Raw genomic sequence first — 16,181 nt, forward strand, 5'->3', positions numbered from 1 at the left:
GGCCCAGGAATGAATCTCAGAAGTAAGCAAGGTGGCGGCTTTTGAGATAATCTCCTAACCTTTCTGAGCATTAGTTAGGTGGAATGATTTCCTTAAGTGCTGAGCTCATAAAAAGACATGATGTATGCTTACATTGATATTTGTTTGATAGGCCTATATGATATATACAGGCATGGTTTTTTTACAAGCATATCCAACAGGCCAGGCGTTGCCGTTTCATGTTCAAACTTTATTTTAAGACAACAGGCTACTCTCTATCTTTACCGGTATCTAACGCCATAGACTGTATGTCTAACACCAAGCGATTCTACGGTAGGTGGCGATCGTGCTCCGGTTAGCTGCAAATCGCCGATAAAACAGAAGAAGTTGAATGCGGGCGGTGTTGATGACGTAGGGCGAGGGAAATCCAAAACAGCTCAGGTCTTCTCGGGCGGTTCTGTGAAGTAAACACATGAAGTTGAGCTGTAAAAGCGGTTGTGAAGTGAACCACAATTGTTAAAGCGTGACAAAAGTAAGTGATATAATATCGAGTAAACAATATTTTATGTTGACTACGGCGTGGTTATTGGACTTTAAAAGACATCGCCTACTAAGATGTTTCCGTAGTCATTTGATTGAACGCCTAACGTTAGAGCTAACTTAGCTAGCTAGCTAGCTAGCTAACGTTCATGAACTGGAAGTCGCTTTGGATAAAAGCGTCAGCTAAAATGACATGTAATGTAATGTAACTTTATAAAGCGAGTTGATATTTTCTGTCTGGTCAAAACGAATAGGCCTACATGAATACACGAGGTACCAAAATATCACCAATTCGTTAGTGTTGCATTAATCACGACTCATTCCCGTTCACCATAGATATATACACCTATGCCCGTTCACTCCATTCTCCGCTCTGCAGAATGCAGAAGGCTTCCCGTTTGAAGCGTGAACTTCAGATGCTGAGCACAGAGCCTCCTCCCGGAATAACATGCTGGCAGACCGAGGAACGGGTAGACGACCTGCGGGCACGTAAGTATTCTCAGCTTAATACTGCATTCGTTCTCAGGAATATACCACATGCGACAAAGTAAATATGTGGTTTATCTATCTGATCAACCATGTATTCTCTTTTCCTTCCTCTGGTTTACAGAGATAGTGGGTGGAACAGGGACCCCATATGAAGGTGGACTCTTCCTTTTGGAGATCAAGGTCCCGGAGAGGTGCATTATCTCAACGTTTTAACATTGATATGTTCTCTGTCCCATTTCGACGTTATAAACGCCTAACTGCAGTCAAGTATGACTGACTTGGCTGTTTTCTTCTTGTAGGTACCCATTTGAGCCTCCCAAAATGCGATTCTTGACCCCCATCTACCACCCAAACATTGACAATTCAGGGCGTATCTGCCATGATGCCCTCAAACTCCCGCCAAAGGTTGAAACGTATTACCTTTAAAAGTTGTTTATGATTCACATGCATTATCTGGTTTTGTTTGTCTGCTGTCAAACTTATTAATTATTATTTTGTATTATTCAGGGTGCCTGGAAGCCATCCCTAAACATCTCTACAGTCCTCACCTCCATTCAGCTACTCATGGCTGAGCCCAATCCGGATGACCCACTCATGGCCGATATAGTGAGTATCACACAATCTTTAATTCACAGATATCATACTATCTGCTAGAGTAGCATGGCTCTGACACACATTAACAATGTGGTGGTTTTATTTGTTTTTGTGAATATTCTAATACAAATATAAGTGACAATAGGGCTTTTGCAAAAACCTTTTTTTAGAATAGCTGAGAACTTAATAACACTATGGTTCAAATACTCTTTCCAGTATGTATTTTTATTGTAAGCCAGATGTTTTGCTAAATGCCAGAATAACTTTAGATATCAGTCTGAAACACCTTTACCTCTTGTCACAAAAATGCAGCCTCTTGCGGTCTTAAAGGTCCCATGGCATGAAAATTTCACTTGATGAGGTTTTTTAACATTAATATGCGTTCCCCCAGCCTGCTTATGGTCCCCCAGTGGCTAGAAATGGTGATAGGTGTAAACCGAGCCCTGGGTATCCTGCTCTGCCTTTTGAGAAAATGAAAGCCCAGATGGGCCAATCTGGAATCTTGCTCCTTATGAGGTCATAAGGAACAAGGTTACCGCCCCTTTCTCTGCTTTGCCCGCCCAGATAATTTGGCCCACCCATGAGAGAGAGACATCATGGCTTTCAAAAGAGCAAAGTGGCAGTCGCTCAAGGCCCACGCCCCCTCTCCTCCTTGCCCCCTCTCCTCCTTGCCCCCCCTCTCCTCCTTGCCCCCCTCTCCTCCTTAATAGCTACAGACATAGAAATGGCACATACTAAGGAAAGTTCAATGTGGGACTGGCTCTAGTGGCTGTAATTCTGCACCAAGGCTGAATTTCGGGAAAGAGACTTCAGATACAGTATTAGGGGACCACTATATTGCTTCATATTGCAGTAGAGAGCATCTGAATTGTGATACTGTGGTCAATTGCGTATCTCCGCCGGATACACATGTAAAGAGATGTTTACATTTTTTTAATGCAGTCATCAGAGTTCAAATACAACAAACAGCTGTTCACGGAGAAGGCCAGGAAGTGGACACAAGAACATGCTGTTCAGAAGAACACGGTAAGGCTCTCTGGTCTATGGGTGAAGCAGTTGTAACATTTACTGTTCATGATTGCAACAGTTTTCATTTTTAATATTATGTACTGACCTCAGGTAGGCTCCATTATTCCTAGTGGGTGACATGATTATTGTCACTTGCTCCACAGCGCTGTCATTGTACTAGCTCTGTGTAGTGATATATGTTGCCCACAAGGTGGTGCTGTGGTCCCTTGGTAGAATGTTGTCTACTAATTTAATATTAACTTGCAACAAAGTGATGCATACTGTTGTATTATTAAAATGTCACCCCCATATTTCATAATTCTCAGTTTAGGGATGTGTAGGAGTATTTATGGGCAATACTGTCATTATCTAAAATAGTTTGTATCTGTCTTTGTTCAGGGAGTCGTGGAGGCCAACAAAGAAAATACTCCAGATCAGAAAGCTTCATCTCGCAAAAGAGAGGCTTTTGGTACACAGCAGGAGGCAGAGGAACCAGCAAAGAAAACCTGTGTGTAGTTTCTATCTTGCTTGTTAGAGCCACAGGTCTCTCTTCTACAGAGCCACCATGCCTTATACAAGGCAATTTACATTTTTAATTTAGTGCTTATACCAACTTCCTTTTTCTATGTATGCATTCCTCATCTTAATCCAGAAATGCCCACATATTTATATGTATCGTTTCTTTTGTGATATTAAAGTTTATTGTAAACACTAATTGATCAAACTAATTTTATGTATTATATACAATACCTTGACTTGCGTGATGTGGAGGTGTGTTTCACAGTAGTAGCAGAAGCACAGTGGTTGATGGTGTATACAGTATGAAGATAATTTTATTCAAACATATGCTTACCAGTTGTATACAAAGTATGTACATCCTAAATAGCAAGTTTATTTTACAAACTAAGGATTTATTTTTTTAATATAAAATTATATATTTGCTGTTTATCATATAAAAAGGGTGACAGACATCATAAGGCTGTAGTGAGTCAATACCATGCTAGTTCAGAGGTAGTTACATTGTACATATCGCTAGCCTACTTTAATGTCTGTAGAAAGATAGCTACATCCCATTAAGTCTGTATAACTGCTTGTTGATGGTTGGGAAGATTTGCATATTTGTGACAAAATCATGTAAACTATTGTGCGATCTGTTACCTGTTGCATTTTGTTGCTACATAAAAAAACATTCTCATAACAGCTATTAAAACAGTTGTAAAGAAATATATCGGAGTAACATTTCTGTGAATGAAAAATGTTAGCTTACTCTGGTAAAAATGTCCCGGTGTGTCTGATAATGACTCCTTTTCTTTGAAACAGACCTTTAGCGATAGGATTGAACTTACATTACAAAAACATTACAAAAACAAATGAGATAACTCCACTTAAAATATAACCAAACAATCTGTAACCTCTAAGCTGCATGTGTCATGATCACATTTCAGTATAAACATTTACACTTAAAGTTCTACTGGTTCTAAATCAATTCCCCCTGGGTAAACCATGGATTTGATTTTCCATGTAGTTGACAGCTTTTATTGGAGCTTTTTCTTTTGTCATGTGAGTCCATGACTGAAGCAGTCCACTGGGTAGTGTCTGAAATTGTCCTTTATTTTAACAGACGTGTATTGTGGTGTTTCCTTTAATAGTCTTAACTGTGAATGGAACTTTTAGTTGCACTCTTCATTTTCAGAGGCACCTTGTGTTCTCATAGACTTCCCTAGAGTACTCTACAGTCTCTCATTCTGAGGTGCTTGAGGATTGAAAACCCAGAGCTGGTCTTACTGCTGCTGTTTGATGGTGGTCCTTTTAAGTGTCTATAGTGTCCCAGCTAATCAGACAGCTAGCTTGGAGGCTCATGGATGAGAGTTCAGAGAGGGAGTCATGGTAGAGTGATACAGAGGGCAAGTGTTATAAATCACATCTTGATCCAAACTCTTCAGACATTCATCGTCATTCAGGCTCCCTCCTCCTGTCACTCTGTCTCTTTCTTTGGCTGTGGGAGTGGGTATCTGGCAAGGGATGAGAGGAACAGAGGAAGTAGAGGAGCAGTGGGAAAATCTGATTGGATCCATTCGTGGTTGGAGAGAGGACCCCCCACTGTAAAGGGCGTCAGCATCAGCGAGTGACACCTGTGTCGACGAATCGGAGCAGGAGCTCTTCTCTGTTTCCACAGAAACCAGCGAGTCCAGGGTGCGATCCCGGCGTAGCTGTGGTCGTGCTTTGGGGTGAGGCCAGAAGAAAAACTGGGAGTGGTCTCGTGTGAAGAGGAGGAAGAGGAGGGGGTTGAGGCAGGCAGGCAGGGGCTGGAGAAGCAGGAGAACTGATTTTAACACCTCTTCGCCCAGAGAGAGGAGACCCAGGAGGGAGCAGAGGGAGAGAAAAGCTACTGGTACATAGAGGAGGCCATTTGTGAATATTAGCCAGGCAACGTGTTTGATCATAGCGCAGTCCCACAGGCCCTCACACTCTCCCCTAAGTAACTCCCAGTATAGGCGGATGTATGAGCCTGTGACTATAAGCAAGCACAGGGTGTTCATCATAATGAGCGCCAAGGGAAAGCCCAGGGAGGATGGTAGTCTAGAGGATGGGGGTGGCAGGGGTGAGGGAAGGCAGAAAGGTGAGGACCTGTACTCCCCTACTCCTACCAGTGGGAGAGAAGCAAGAGTGAGGGAGACAGTGAGGCAGAAAAGTGCACATGTGCGCACACTCCCAAGGGATGGGGACTTCCCATAGGCACGGGCACATGTCACACTCACGCCACACTGCACAGCTGCCAGAGTCAGCAGCAACACACTTGCCTCCGATGCAAACACCCAGACCCATCCCGTCGCTTGACAACCAGGACCCCCCTCCCAGCGGGCACCGTGATGACCAAACTCTCCCAGGGTTAGAGCATCCACAAGGGCTAGGGTGCACGTACACACACCCGTCAGCAGGTTGGAAGCACCCATGCAGGCCACAGTGAAGCGGAGAGGTGACAGGTAGCCGGGTGAGCCGAAGAGGGAGAGGAGCAGGAGGGAGTTCCCCAGAAGAGACACCAAGGAGATGGACCACAAGCCCAAACGAACCAGCCAGCTGCCCAACAGAGAGTCACAGGGACGGAAAGGACCTGCAAACACACAAATCATCAGCTGTAGCTGTAGAACTGTAAACAGTGAATTCATGCCTTAGTTTCCTTACACTGTAGTTATGACAAAACAATCATAAAGCCAGCTTGATCCTCATCACTGAAAGTGTAATTCACGTTACCTGGAGTGGGTGTGCATTGGACACTGGTCTGTAGTTTGGATTCCTCTATTTCCAGTTGGAACTCCTCCAGGTCAGGGTCATCTTAAATAAAGCAATGCCAGGGTTAGCTAAGGTTTTTATGACAGCTTATTCTGCATGTGTAAGTGTACACAGTATATGCATGTTAGATTGTGCGTGACACTGGTGTGATAAAGAAGGCGATCTAACATTCTTTTACACATGAAATAAAAAAAAATGTAGAACATAATTGGCACTTGCATTGGATTTGATCATCAAGACTGTTTTTCTAATAATTAAAGGTGAATCAATGTTAATCAGTGAAATGTTATGGTTCAGTCATCTTTTGTTATTGTATCTTTTGGTACACCCTGCAATTGTTTATTTTCGGCTTTAATGGCGTAGGTTTAATGGTTTTAATTTCAACCTAATTTTGGTTTATTGGTGTTTAAATTTTATGGTTGCCACAGGAATGTGCGGAGGGGTCAACACTCAAGTGAAAGTGTGCATCAGCTGCCAGATAGCTGTGGTTTCAGCGAAGCTCCGACATGTTTCAAGTGGGCTTGTGTCAATAATTCGTCAATGAGCAAAGACATATGGCGCTCAGATTTCTGTCTATTACTTTACCCCACCCTGCCCGGGGTGTGTACCATGTGTGTTTTATACTGCATATATGCTCGCACAGATATCGTAATGGCGTAAATTTCTTACAGTGTGTGTCAGCATGGATAGGGTACATGGCTACAGTCCTTTTGTGTAGGTCCTCATCAGTGTTGCTCTGCTCTGTGTCCCACTGGCCTACTGGCTTGTAGCTATCACAGGAACCATACACACAGCACTGGTAGGCATAAGGCATCTCTATTACCCTGTAACAAACAGATGGAACAGTATTGACAATAGATCAGCAAAAACAATACCACAGCAGATGGTTTAACAAGTGATGTTCATTTTAATGTGAGCTTGAGCATTACCAGCTTAGCTTTTACATACAATATTGGATATTTACATAACGTTTCAAAGCTCCGCCAGGGCTTATGAATCTGCTCCTAAGTACATATGAAAAATCTAGCAAAACTACCCATCATCTATAAGCAACACATAGGTGAAACTCAGTTTTCTAAAGTCTGGATTAGCTGACTTTATTGTAGATGGTTGTACACCGAAATTTACTGTACATGCTTTTGAAATGGCCTTCTGCCAGGAGTTCTGTTTTGATGTGCTATAGTAACTGACATTGGCACATGATCACTTGCCATCTCCTATGTCTTTGAAAATCACTCCATTTTCACTGCACCTTTTCAGGCCTTCAGGGATCTTTGTAACAAGATTTAACTTGCTGCTGACAAATGCTTCCTCATTGTTGAAGTTCAGTTCAGGAATGGCTTGCAGGGATACAGTGTAATTAGCTTTTTGTCAACCTTGGCTGCTTTTGGTAAATTAAAGCTGTTAATAGAAACTTGTGAGAGGAAGGATAATTTAAGGGATGGTAAGTGATGCATTGTCCCTTACAGCCACAGGTTACACATCTGGTAAGTTATCATCTTAAAGGGATAGTTCAGATATTTTGCAGTGGGGTTGTATGAGGTACTTATGTTCAGTGTATTACCTACAGAAGATGGCGGTCGCCACGTCCCAAGTTTGGAGAAACAGACCGGAGTACCGACATGGAAACAAAACAATGCACTGCTGTGCAGTGGGCAGCAGCATAATGTATTTTAGTCATCTAAAATAAAATAATAATAAAATAATAAAATAAATATTGGTTTAAGTGTACGCTATATTTAGAATATTTTCACCGCTTTATCTTGCTGTCAGACAGCCCTTTCCAACGGGGAACTAAAGCAGTTACGTCCATGTTCTCTTTAAAGCCACCAGACTCCTTTGAAAAAAACAATAATTTTACCTCACAGAGCGCGAGTTGCTGGTCTACCACTGCCTCATTCAGTTACTTCCCCGTTGGAAAGAGCTATGTGATGGGAAGGTAAAGTGGTGAAAATATTCAAAATATAGAGTACACTTTAACCGATATTGTTGTTTTAGGTTGTTAAAATATGTATTGCTGCTGCCCCGTCAACAGCAGTACATTGCTTAGCTTCCATGTCAGTACTACTGCCTGCTTATCTAAACTGGGGGCATGCTGACCGTACCTCATACAACCCCACTTAAAAAAAAATCTGAACTGTCCCTCTATGTAAGTTTTGGATGAAAAGACCAAAACACAAAGTAAACATTAACTAAGAAAACAATAAAAGAATGCATAATGATGTGTTTGTGTATTACCTCATACGGGGGAAGTAATCAGGACTGAAGGCCTCATACAATTCTGTGTTTCCCCTCAGCTTGAGATGAGTTAAACCCCCCAAACCGGCAAAAGGTAGTGAGCTGAGACGGTTCTCAGTCAAATCCCTGAGATAGAAAGAAATTGAGAAAGAAACATGGGTTTAAGATCAGACTAAGTCAGTGTAAAACGTGTTTTCATTTCACATATTGCCGAGGGTCGTCCTCGGTAACAAAAAGACCTTGTCTCTCAGATATATTTAAAACTGTTCAGACAAGGCTCTATCAGATTCCCTCCAGATAACACTTCCTGTCAGATGCAGTGTATCTGCTTGTTTAGCTATGCATACTTCAACCAGTCTTCACACAATGAAGCAGTTTGTATTGGCATGACCTGAGATGAATCTCCTGGCCACACAGGGGTTTTTCAAACAATAAATGCATATCAGTGTTCTCTGTAGACTCAGCCAAAGACAACACTTTTTCTGTGACACACACAGTCAAATGTGGTGTTTGTGTAAGGCGAAGGCTCTGACATACGTATGGCTTAACTTTAATTAAAGATGCACAAATTCGGCATGCCTTCTAGGGGAGAAGAGTGACACTGCAGGACCAGATAAATGGGAGAAAAGTCAAAGTGATAGTAATGTATCTGTGTTCACTCACAGTTTTATCAAAGAGTGAAGCGAGGCGAAGGCATCCAGGTGGATCCACTCAATCATATTCCAGCTCAGATCCCTGACAGAAAAAATGAATGAAAGTGAAGTGAAATGGACTAAAATGAGTTGTAATTGCACATTGAATGTTGTAGCTTGATCACCGCTAGATGTCAGTAATAGGTCATAATAAAAGTCTACATAATTTGATCTTGACCCATGCTTTGCAACCTTACTGTATATGCTTATGACACGTCTGTTTGTGACATCTCATCATACTATGGTTGATTTACCCTGCACAGATTGTTTCATTTCGATATGTTTTAGAGGTAGACTAGTATTTCACAAGAAAAAAGCTCAAAGGAAAAATATTTGTAAAAGGATTACATTTTTTCTTCTTCTCTCCTATCATGTTAATCATCTGATGAAACCTCAGGTATACCTTGTGTCCCCTTGGTGGTGTCCTGACCCCAAGGTTGGGAACCACTGATCTAGATGATAAATGCGTGACGTGGGAGAAAATGAACAGTTACAACAAAGGTTGACTTACAGTGCTCTTAGAGAGGTGAGCTGCTGGAAGGTGCTTGACTCTATCCTTCTGATTTGGTTATGTTGTAGCCCTCTGTTGAGAAGAATACATACAGAACTATGTAAAAAGTGCTGGGAAACAGATAAAATCTTTCATTTTGATGCATATGTGTGCGCAAACTCACATCTCTTGCAGTGCAGAGCAGCGGTAAAAGCTGGGCAGATCCTCAATCTGGTTGTAGGACAGCTCCCTACAACAATACCGAAAGCACAAGCACACACACAAGGCACACGTAAACACAGTGACCAGCTGTGGATTTATAGCGTGGGAAATTATGGGGGTGACAGGATTATTTCAGGGAACAGTCAGCTCTGTGAGCAAGGCAATATAGCAGGACAATAATTTCCTTTGGGGGTGATTGGATTTCATAGCACTGTGATTGTATAAATGATTGCTTGGGGGCACAACTCTCCACAGTTGGGTTTTGTGTATCAGTTTTTGTACCTCTTACTCTCTCCCCCCCATGTGTGTACTCACAGCACTCTAAGGCGAGGCAGCTGCTCACATAGATCCAGAGGGAGGGCTGAGAGACCGGCCCGAGTCAGCGTCCTGTAGAGAAAAGGAGAATCCTCTGATCATTGTTGAAGTGCAAGCAGGCGAAAGGATCCCCCAGTCCTGTGAGTCTAACTTGGTCAGACAGGGAGCTGTTTAGGTTTGCCAAAACTATTACTGGCTGGCATAACTAGCTTACCCCTCCCTATAACTTTTCTGAGTGTGCTGTTCTGTCTCTTTCTCTCCTAGAATCCTAAAACACACACATTATATATTTATTTTATTTTTCTCCTGCTTATCCTTGTCTCTCTCCACTTAATTTCTCTTATGTATGTCAAGGAAAACATATCTGTCATCATCAACCTCAGTGTCTTTTCACATTCTTTGCTGTTGTATGTGGTGATATAATTCCATGTGTGTGTGTAGTAGTGTGTGTGTGTGTGTGTGTGTGTGTGTGTGTGTGTGTGTGTGTGTGTGTGTGTGTGAGTGTGTAGTGTGGGGAGAGGGGGGGTAAAAGAGAACTCACAAAATTTCCAGGCTGGTGGTTCCTTTCAGATCGGGAAACTCTTGAATCTGGGTTGCCCCGTTAAGGGAACTGCAGCATCAGGGAGAAAAGTGTCAGAAAACTCTCTTTCTCTCTCTCTCTCTCTCTCTCTCTCTTCTCTCTCTCTCTCTCTCTCTCTCTCTCTCTTACTCTCTCTCTCTCACACACACACACACACACACACACACACACACACACACACACACACACACACACACACACACAACCTTGTCTAACAGCTCATTTTAGCCATCATACTTTTCCTCCAACATCAACACAAGCTGTTTTGGCTGTCTCACAAGACATCATAAGTCACACCATTCAACATGTTCTTACAACACACTCTCTCTTACCACATCAGCACAGAGCACAGCAATAGGCTAACACAACATCAGTCAGTAGGCCATTACACATGTCCACTCAACTCTCACTGCTAGGGACGGAGGATGATTTAAACAGTGTTTGGGCTAACTCACTGGAATGGTTCCTACTGACCGCATACTCACAGTGTGTGCAACTTAGGTAAGAACTGGAAAGCGGATTTTCCCACAAACTGGATGGGGTTTTCATAGAAATGACTGCAAGAAAGAAATTGAAAATTGATTTGGATATATTCAGATGAATTTGTTTAGAGGAATGACTTGCACTGTACATGATGTTGACATGAAATAGCAATTGTGTTTATCTAACAGTATGTGCACATTAAGCATTAAGCTCACATGGTTTGGAGCTGAGGGTTTCCTACGAAGGCCCTCTCAGGGATGGCTTTGATATTGTTGTTATGGAAGCCCCTGCAAATATAAAAACATACTGTTAGTCAGACAGTTTCTATGTTTCTAATTGTGTGTGTGCGCCCATGTGTGTGTGTATTTGTGTGTGTTTGGGCAAGTCATATGTCCTCATGTTGCACCTGCCATTGCACAGCTGAAAAACATTTTTGGATAAATGAGATGTAAACACGCACACATATGCTGTATCTGTGTCACATATGCACGCCGCGGAACATCTGCTGAAGCTGAGAGAAAACATGGTTTGTGTGTGTGTACGTGCAGGCGAGTGGGTGCGTGGGTGTGTAGCCAGCACCTGCTTAGGGCGAGAGAGATTGTATCCGAGTGCCACATTAAAATCACTTAACGGGATTACTTGGGATAACGCAACCACGATAGTCATGTCAGGCAGGTGTGTGTGTGTGTGTGTGTATGTGTGTGTGTGTGTGTGTGTGCATATGTGTGTACTCACAGTTCCTGAAGCTTATTCAGTGTCCTGATGGCCACAGGGAACTCCTGCAAATCATTGTAGTTTAAATCCCTGAGAGAGACAGTAAGATAATCAGTCATGATTACATAATTTATTGAAAAAGGCCAAGGCATGATGGAGGTTTTATTTCTCTGCAATCATAGTTCAACCATATATGATATTCTGTATTTCCGTACGTGAGAACGTGTGCCTGATTGCATATGTATGCGCAGGCATTTCATCTCCGCTCTGAGAGGCTGACAGCTGTAGAGTGTGAAGTTTGAATTTGACCTTTGATCTTTGCTGCTCTGACCTGATTATTTAGGTCTGTGTCTGATTAGTTTCCAAGGAAACGCTGGATCAAAACAACCAATGATACAGTATAGTTGACACAGCTCCTACGCAGGTGGCAGGAAAAGGAGTTTTACTGTTAATTCTTGTCTGCGTATGAGAATGAACTGGACATGTGCTTGTGTACATGGGAAAAGTGTGTAGTGTGCATGTTTGTGCATACATAGTATGTCCTTTGCCATATTAAGACATGTGCCTGGGTGTACGTGCTGTCTTTGAATATTCTTAGCCGTCCAGGTCAAAGGATATCTAAAAGTACTCAGTCATAGCCAACTGGATTTGTTTTTATTCTTTTCAATTAGACAGCAAAAATGCCTTTGATGAAGTACTTCTAGATAATGTATGTGTGTGTGTGTGTGTGTGTGTGTGTGTGTGTGTGTGTGTGTGTTTTCCCCAAGCATCAGTGGATGTTGTGAAATATTTGTCTGTCTGTTTCTGCTCTGTCTTGTTTGCAGACACAGTCTTCCAGCAGTCCCCTGGATGGCTCCTCGTAGTAATGATTTTATAATACACACTTGGGGTTGGGGAGGGTTGTAGTGATGCAGATGGTCTCTCATATTTCTCATAAGCGAGACCGCTGTGAGAGATTAACCCCTCATACCAGCGCAATCCCTACGTCAATGACACCTGTCGTCTTACCCGCTGAATCATCTGTCTCTCCTCACCGCTGACGGCCCAAACACTTTAACACACACTATTCTGGTCCAGAGAACTCCATTCTTTTTTTTTTCTCATTCTCTAGTTTCCCTTCATCCTCTTAAGCATGGCACCCCTGACTTAAACCCTGTTCCCTCACATTTCTCAGCATGGATAATGGCTTTTAAGTTGAGTGTTAAGCGGGTCATACTCTTGTGAGTGCACAGCAGAAGTACTTGCTTATCTGCGCACACACACACACGCACACGCATGTGCCCACACACATGCTCATAAAAAGAAACGCATGATTTTTTTACACTTCAACAGGTTGTTAAGCAGCATGCCAGTAACTGTGTTTTCATCAGACCACCATGAATTTTGCAGGAGACATAGTTGCACTGTCTCGCTTTCTTTCTCCACCTCTTTCATGAGGCTGTCAGTTTCCTGCGGTTTCCACAGTGGTGTGTGGTTAGGATCCAGTTATTGAAGCTACGGCACGTACGCTCAACAACTCTCCTGTAGCCACGCTGAGCCATATTTGACCTCAGCGCTGCTGAGCAATTATTTTTACAAAACACAGAAGAATCCGTTGATGTTACTTCAAGGCAATCAAAGACGAACTTTTCATTTTCACTTTCCTGTTGTTCATTTGGTTGTGGTTTTGAACAACGTTCAAGCACCTGCTGAAATTACCAGGACATTAATCATTATGACTTTGTGAATTAGCGCTACACGTATTCCTCCTACAGTATTCTTTGGCACACTTGGTATTAAAGATTTATAAGAACACATTCATTTCAGATTTTCCAACACCAAACAGAAAACAAAACATGAGTAAATTGGTGGCTCTTGGTTATATGACCTTTTTGAAGTTATATTTCAGTAAATTCTTCATATATCTTAGTTATTCTAAGACAATGTAATTGTGGTGAAGATGACCCTACAGAAGGAATGTTGATACTTGCTGATACTTTCTCATCACAGTGTTTGGGGAAACAGAGGAGGTACTTATTTGGGCCTATTAAATGAAATCACTTGTGTGCGTGTGCAAGATAGTAAAAATGTCTTGCGTTTATAAGTGTGTTTGTGTGACAGAGAGAGAGATGGCAGGGACCTTGCGGTTGCCCTACACAAGGTCAGCGGTCCATTTGTTTGACACAGCCTGACTTTAACTAATATATTAAGGAAGAAAGACAAAGTTTGCTTGCATGCCTGCGTGTGTGTGTGTGTGCGTGTGAATGCGTGCGCGTGTGTGAATGTGTGTGCGCCTGCCTGCCTGCTGCGTGCATGTTTGTGCAATACTCACAGTGTCTCCAGACTGTGTAAACCTTCAAAACATCTCGCGCCCATGCTCTGGATTTGGTTGTTATGGAGGTGCCTGGAGAAAGGCCACAAATATTTTTCAACAAATCAGAAATTACTGTCTCAAAAACATTTCCACCCTGCAATCAGCACCGCCCTGTTCTAAGTCTACGGAACAAATCATTTTTTCTTGTAAGTTGAGAAACCCAGACCCAGGAGAGTTTTAAGTAAACAAATCAAGATGTCACTTACAATACGACAAGGGCGGAGAGGTTGGTGAATGCATAATCTGGGATGTGTGTGATCTGGTTGAGGGCCAGCGTCATGGCCTGCAGGGAGGGCAGAGAGTCCAGGGCCGTCACTGGGATCTCTGTTAGGGAGTTGTCGTCCAGCCACAGGTGTCTCAGGGAGCGAACCCCTCTGAAGGCCCCAGCCGGAACCTCAGACAACAGGTTAGCATCAAGACGCCTGCAGGGTAAGAGGAACTGAGCTTAGCGAGATAATCACCAAGTCTAAGTACAGTATGTTTGCTTATGTGCATGTGTATTCGTGCTTGTGCGTGCATTAGTGGTTGTTTATCGTGGCAGTGAAACGCTTTGGCTTACAGGAAGGTTATTATGAGAATTACACATCTTTTATTCTCCTTTCATCTTTGCTGCAGCGTCTTAAAAGCTCCTGGTTATGATTTATTCCCATGCTAATTAAGCCATAGCTAGCTTTACCAGCACAGACATGTATGAAATGTAAGATGAGAAAAATGCAGATACAAACGTGTAGGAACGGTTCTGACGGGCTTGTTTTATTCTACCTCAGTTTATTTATGTTGTGTAAAGCCAACTTTCCTCAATGCCTGGAAAAGTGGAAAGACGGAAGGAGGGAGGAACAGTTATAGACGCATCTTCAGCTGTTCCTGCCTCCTCCACTCTTTCCATTGGAGTCCCGCTGTCGCTATCAGTCATTGGTGTTTCCACCACTCATACACAAACACAACACCAGACACACACAAATGTTCTAACACATGCCTTTCATCTCTTCAACCAAACAAACCTTTGTCTCCTCTTTCCCTTGGTGTCCTCAACCCACAGGCAACAAGTGTGGACTATGACACCCCACACACACACACACACACACACACACATAAATGCACACATGCATACATACTGTCCATAGTGATGAATGATCCCCTCAGGGCAGAGTTGACAAGCTGAGACCACTTCCTCTCGCTATTCTTCCTTTTGGCCTTTCACAATCTCCTTTTCCTCCTCCCTCCAGCCCCTCTCACACTCACATTTTGTTTCTTACATCTTCACTGATGCATTCCCAGCCGCTGCGAACCCCTTTGCCTCCTTGACTCTTGTTCATCTTTCAAACATCCTCCCTTATCAATCTTCCACTGTGGTTCTTTGATTCTGGCGCTAGAGCTCCTTCTCAGCTTCCTCACCCGTTGGAGGCTTCACTAAACAAACAGCATCATCAAAGTGAAATCTGAACTTGAACTCTGAACTCTGGGCTTTTCTCCTCAGGGGAATGTTCCATCAGAAGAGGCAACTGTATACACTGGCAGATGCTCACACACAGGCACACAGGGAAACACCCTCCAGCATACATGTAAATACACATGAACATGTGCACGCGCAAACACAAACAGCTTCAAGAAATTTTCATCTCGTCTACATCCTGAGCGTGTGCTCATTTTCTTCGGTGCTAAACATCGCCCTTGTGCATCCTGTGCACTCCAACTGTGGACATTGTTTGTCCCTGACCCAAATCGCAGGATGAAAGCTACGGAAGACCCTTCAACTTTCTGGTCTGTTCTCCAGGGCAAAATAATAATTGCTCCTCTGGGTGGACCTGCCAGGTCTCCAGAAGGTCCAGACAGAACCAGGAATGTTCCACAGAAGCCAATAAAGCAGCAACTATTTCCTGTCCATCACATCAAAGTCTGAGGTACGATTACTGGAGAGAGAAATAGAGACAGAAGGAGAAATTTCTCTTAAATGATCCAGGAGATCTGTGGACCTGCCTCCTCTGGTTTAATTCTCCAGATGGCCAACATTTTATACAACGAGGAACTTGAAGGAGCATATTTCACTACCATAGAGTCAAATCTATAAAAACAGGGTAACATTGATTAATGTGGCTTGTGGAAGTAATCAGTGGTGATTACACTGCTTAACCTATGGGTTGGGACTCAAAACACTGTCTGTCTCCTACTGATGGCACCAAACTAAACAACAGC

The 16,181-nt window shown here is 42.9% G+C and overlaps 2 protein-coding genes across 3 annotated transcripts in view; one reads left to right on the top strand and one right to left on the bottom strand.

Annotated features, from left to right (window-relative positions):
- Positions 1 to 361: 361 nt before the first annotated feature.
- On the top strand, positions 362 to 3,325 carry ube2t (ubiquitin-conjugating enzyme E2T (putative)). 2 transcript variants are annotated; one of them, XM_039800266.1, is made up of 7 exons: positions 362 to 511; positions 856 to 1,008; positions 1,130 to 1,199; positions 1,308 to 1,413; positions 1,516 to 1,614; positions 2,545 to 2,628; positions 3,010 to 3,325. In XM_039800266.1, the coding sequence occupies exons 2-7, from the start codon at positions 900 to 902 to the stop codon at positions 3,124 to 3,126; spliced, it is 585 nt and encodes a 194-aa protein (XP_039656200.1). In that variant the 5' UTR covers positions 362 to 511; positions 856 to 899; the 3' UTR covers positions 3,127 to 3,325. The 2 variants fall into 2 exon arrangements, with proteins under 2 accessions (XP_039656200.1, XP_039656199.1); XM_039800265.1 differs by having other exon boundaries at positions 364 to 511; positions 899 to 1,008.
- Positions 3,326 to 3,414: 89 nt separating this feature from the next.
- LOC120558880 (leucine-rich repeat-containing G-protein coupled receptor 6) overlaps positions 3,415 to 16,181 on the bottom strand; it is a 37,237-nt gene continuing 24,470 nt past the window's right edge. Inside the window, exons 5-18 of the mRNA XM_039800206.1 lie at positions 14,195 to 14,410; positions 13,947 to 14,018; positions 11,657 to 11,725; positions 11,137 to 11,208; positions 10,924 to 10,995; positions 10,400 to 10,468; positions 9,859 to 9,930; positions 9,506 to 9,571; positions 9,343 to 9,414; positions 8,803 to 8,874; positions 8,140 to 8,265; positions 6,571 to 6,725; positions 5,863 to 5,943; positions 3,415 to 5,722 (exon numbers count right to left, since the gene is read on the bottom strand). Of these exons, the coding sequence (XP_039656140.1) occupies positions 4,467 to 5,722; positions 5,863 to 5,943; positions 6,571 to 6,725; positions 8,140 to 8,265; positions 8,803 to 8,874; positions 9,343 to 9,414; positions 9,506 to 9,571; positions 9,859 to 9,930; positions 10,400 to 10,468; positions 10,924 to 10,995; positions 11,137 to 11,208; positions 11,657 to 11,725; positions 13,947 to 14,018; positions 14,195 to 14,410 (2,470 nt within the window). The 3' untranslated portion in view covers positions 3,415 to 4,466. The remainder of the gene's footprint in view (positions 5,723 to 5,862; positions 5,944 to 6,570; positions 6,726 to 8,139; positions 8,266 to 8,802; positions 8,875 to 9,342; positions 9,415 to 9,505; positions 9,572 to 9,858; positions 9,931 to 10,399; positions 10,469 to 10,923; positions 10,996 to 11,136; positions 11,209 to 11,656; positions 11,726 to 13,946; positions 14,019 to 14,194; positions 14,411 to 16,181) is intronic.

This window comes from Perca fluviatilis, chromosome 5, assembly GCF_010015445.1.
Source record: "Perca fluviatilis chromosome 5, GENO_Pfluv_1.0, whole genome shotgun sequence".
In the NCBI taxonomy this organism is placed as follows: Eukaryota; Metazoa; Chordata; class Actinopteri; order Perciformes; family Percidae; genus Perca; species Perca fluviatilis.

What these genes read in the sequence shown, in the direction of transcription:
- ube2t (XM_039800266.1), top strand. Translation starts at nt 900, where the DNA reads ATGCAGAAGGCTTCCCGTTTGAAGCGTGAACTTCAGATGCTGAGCACA. An exon ending in CCCTCAAACTCCCGCCAAAG is followed by an intron (nt 1,414 to 1,515) that starts GTTGAAACGTAT and finishes TGTATTATTCAG; the next exon opens with GGTGCCTGGAAGCCATCCCT. An exon ending in ATGCTGTTCAGAAGAACACG is followed by an intron (nt 2,629 to 3,009) that starts GTAAGGCTCTCT and finishes GTCTTTGTTCAG; the next exon opens with GGAGTCGTGGAGGCCAACAA.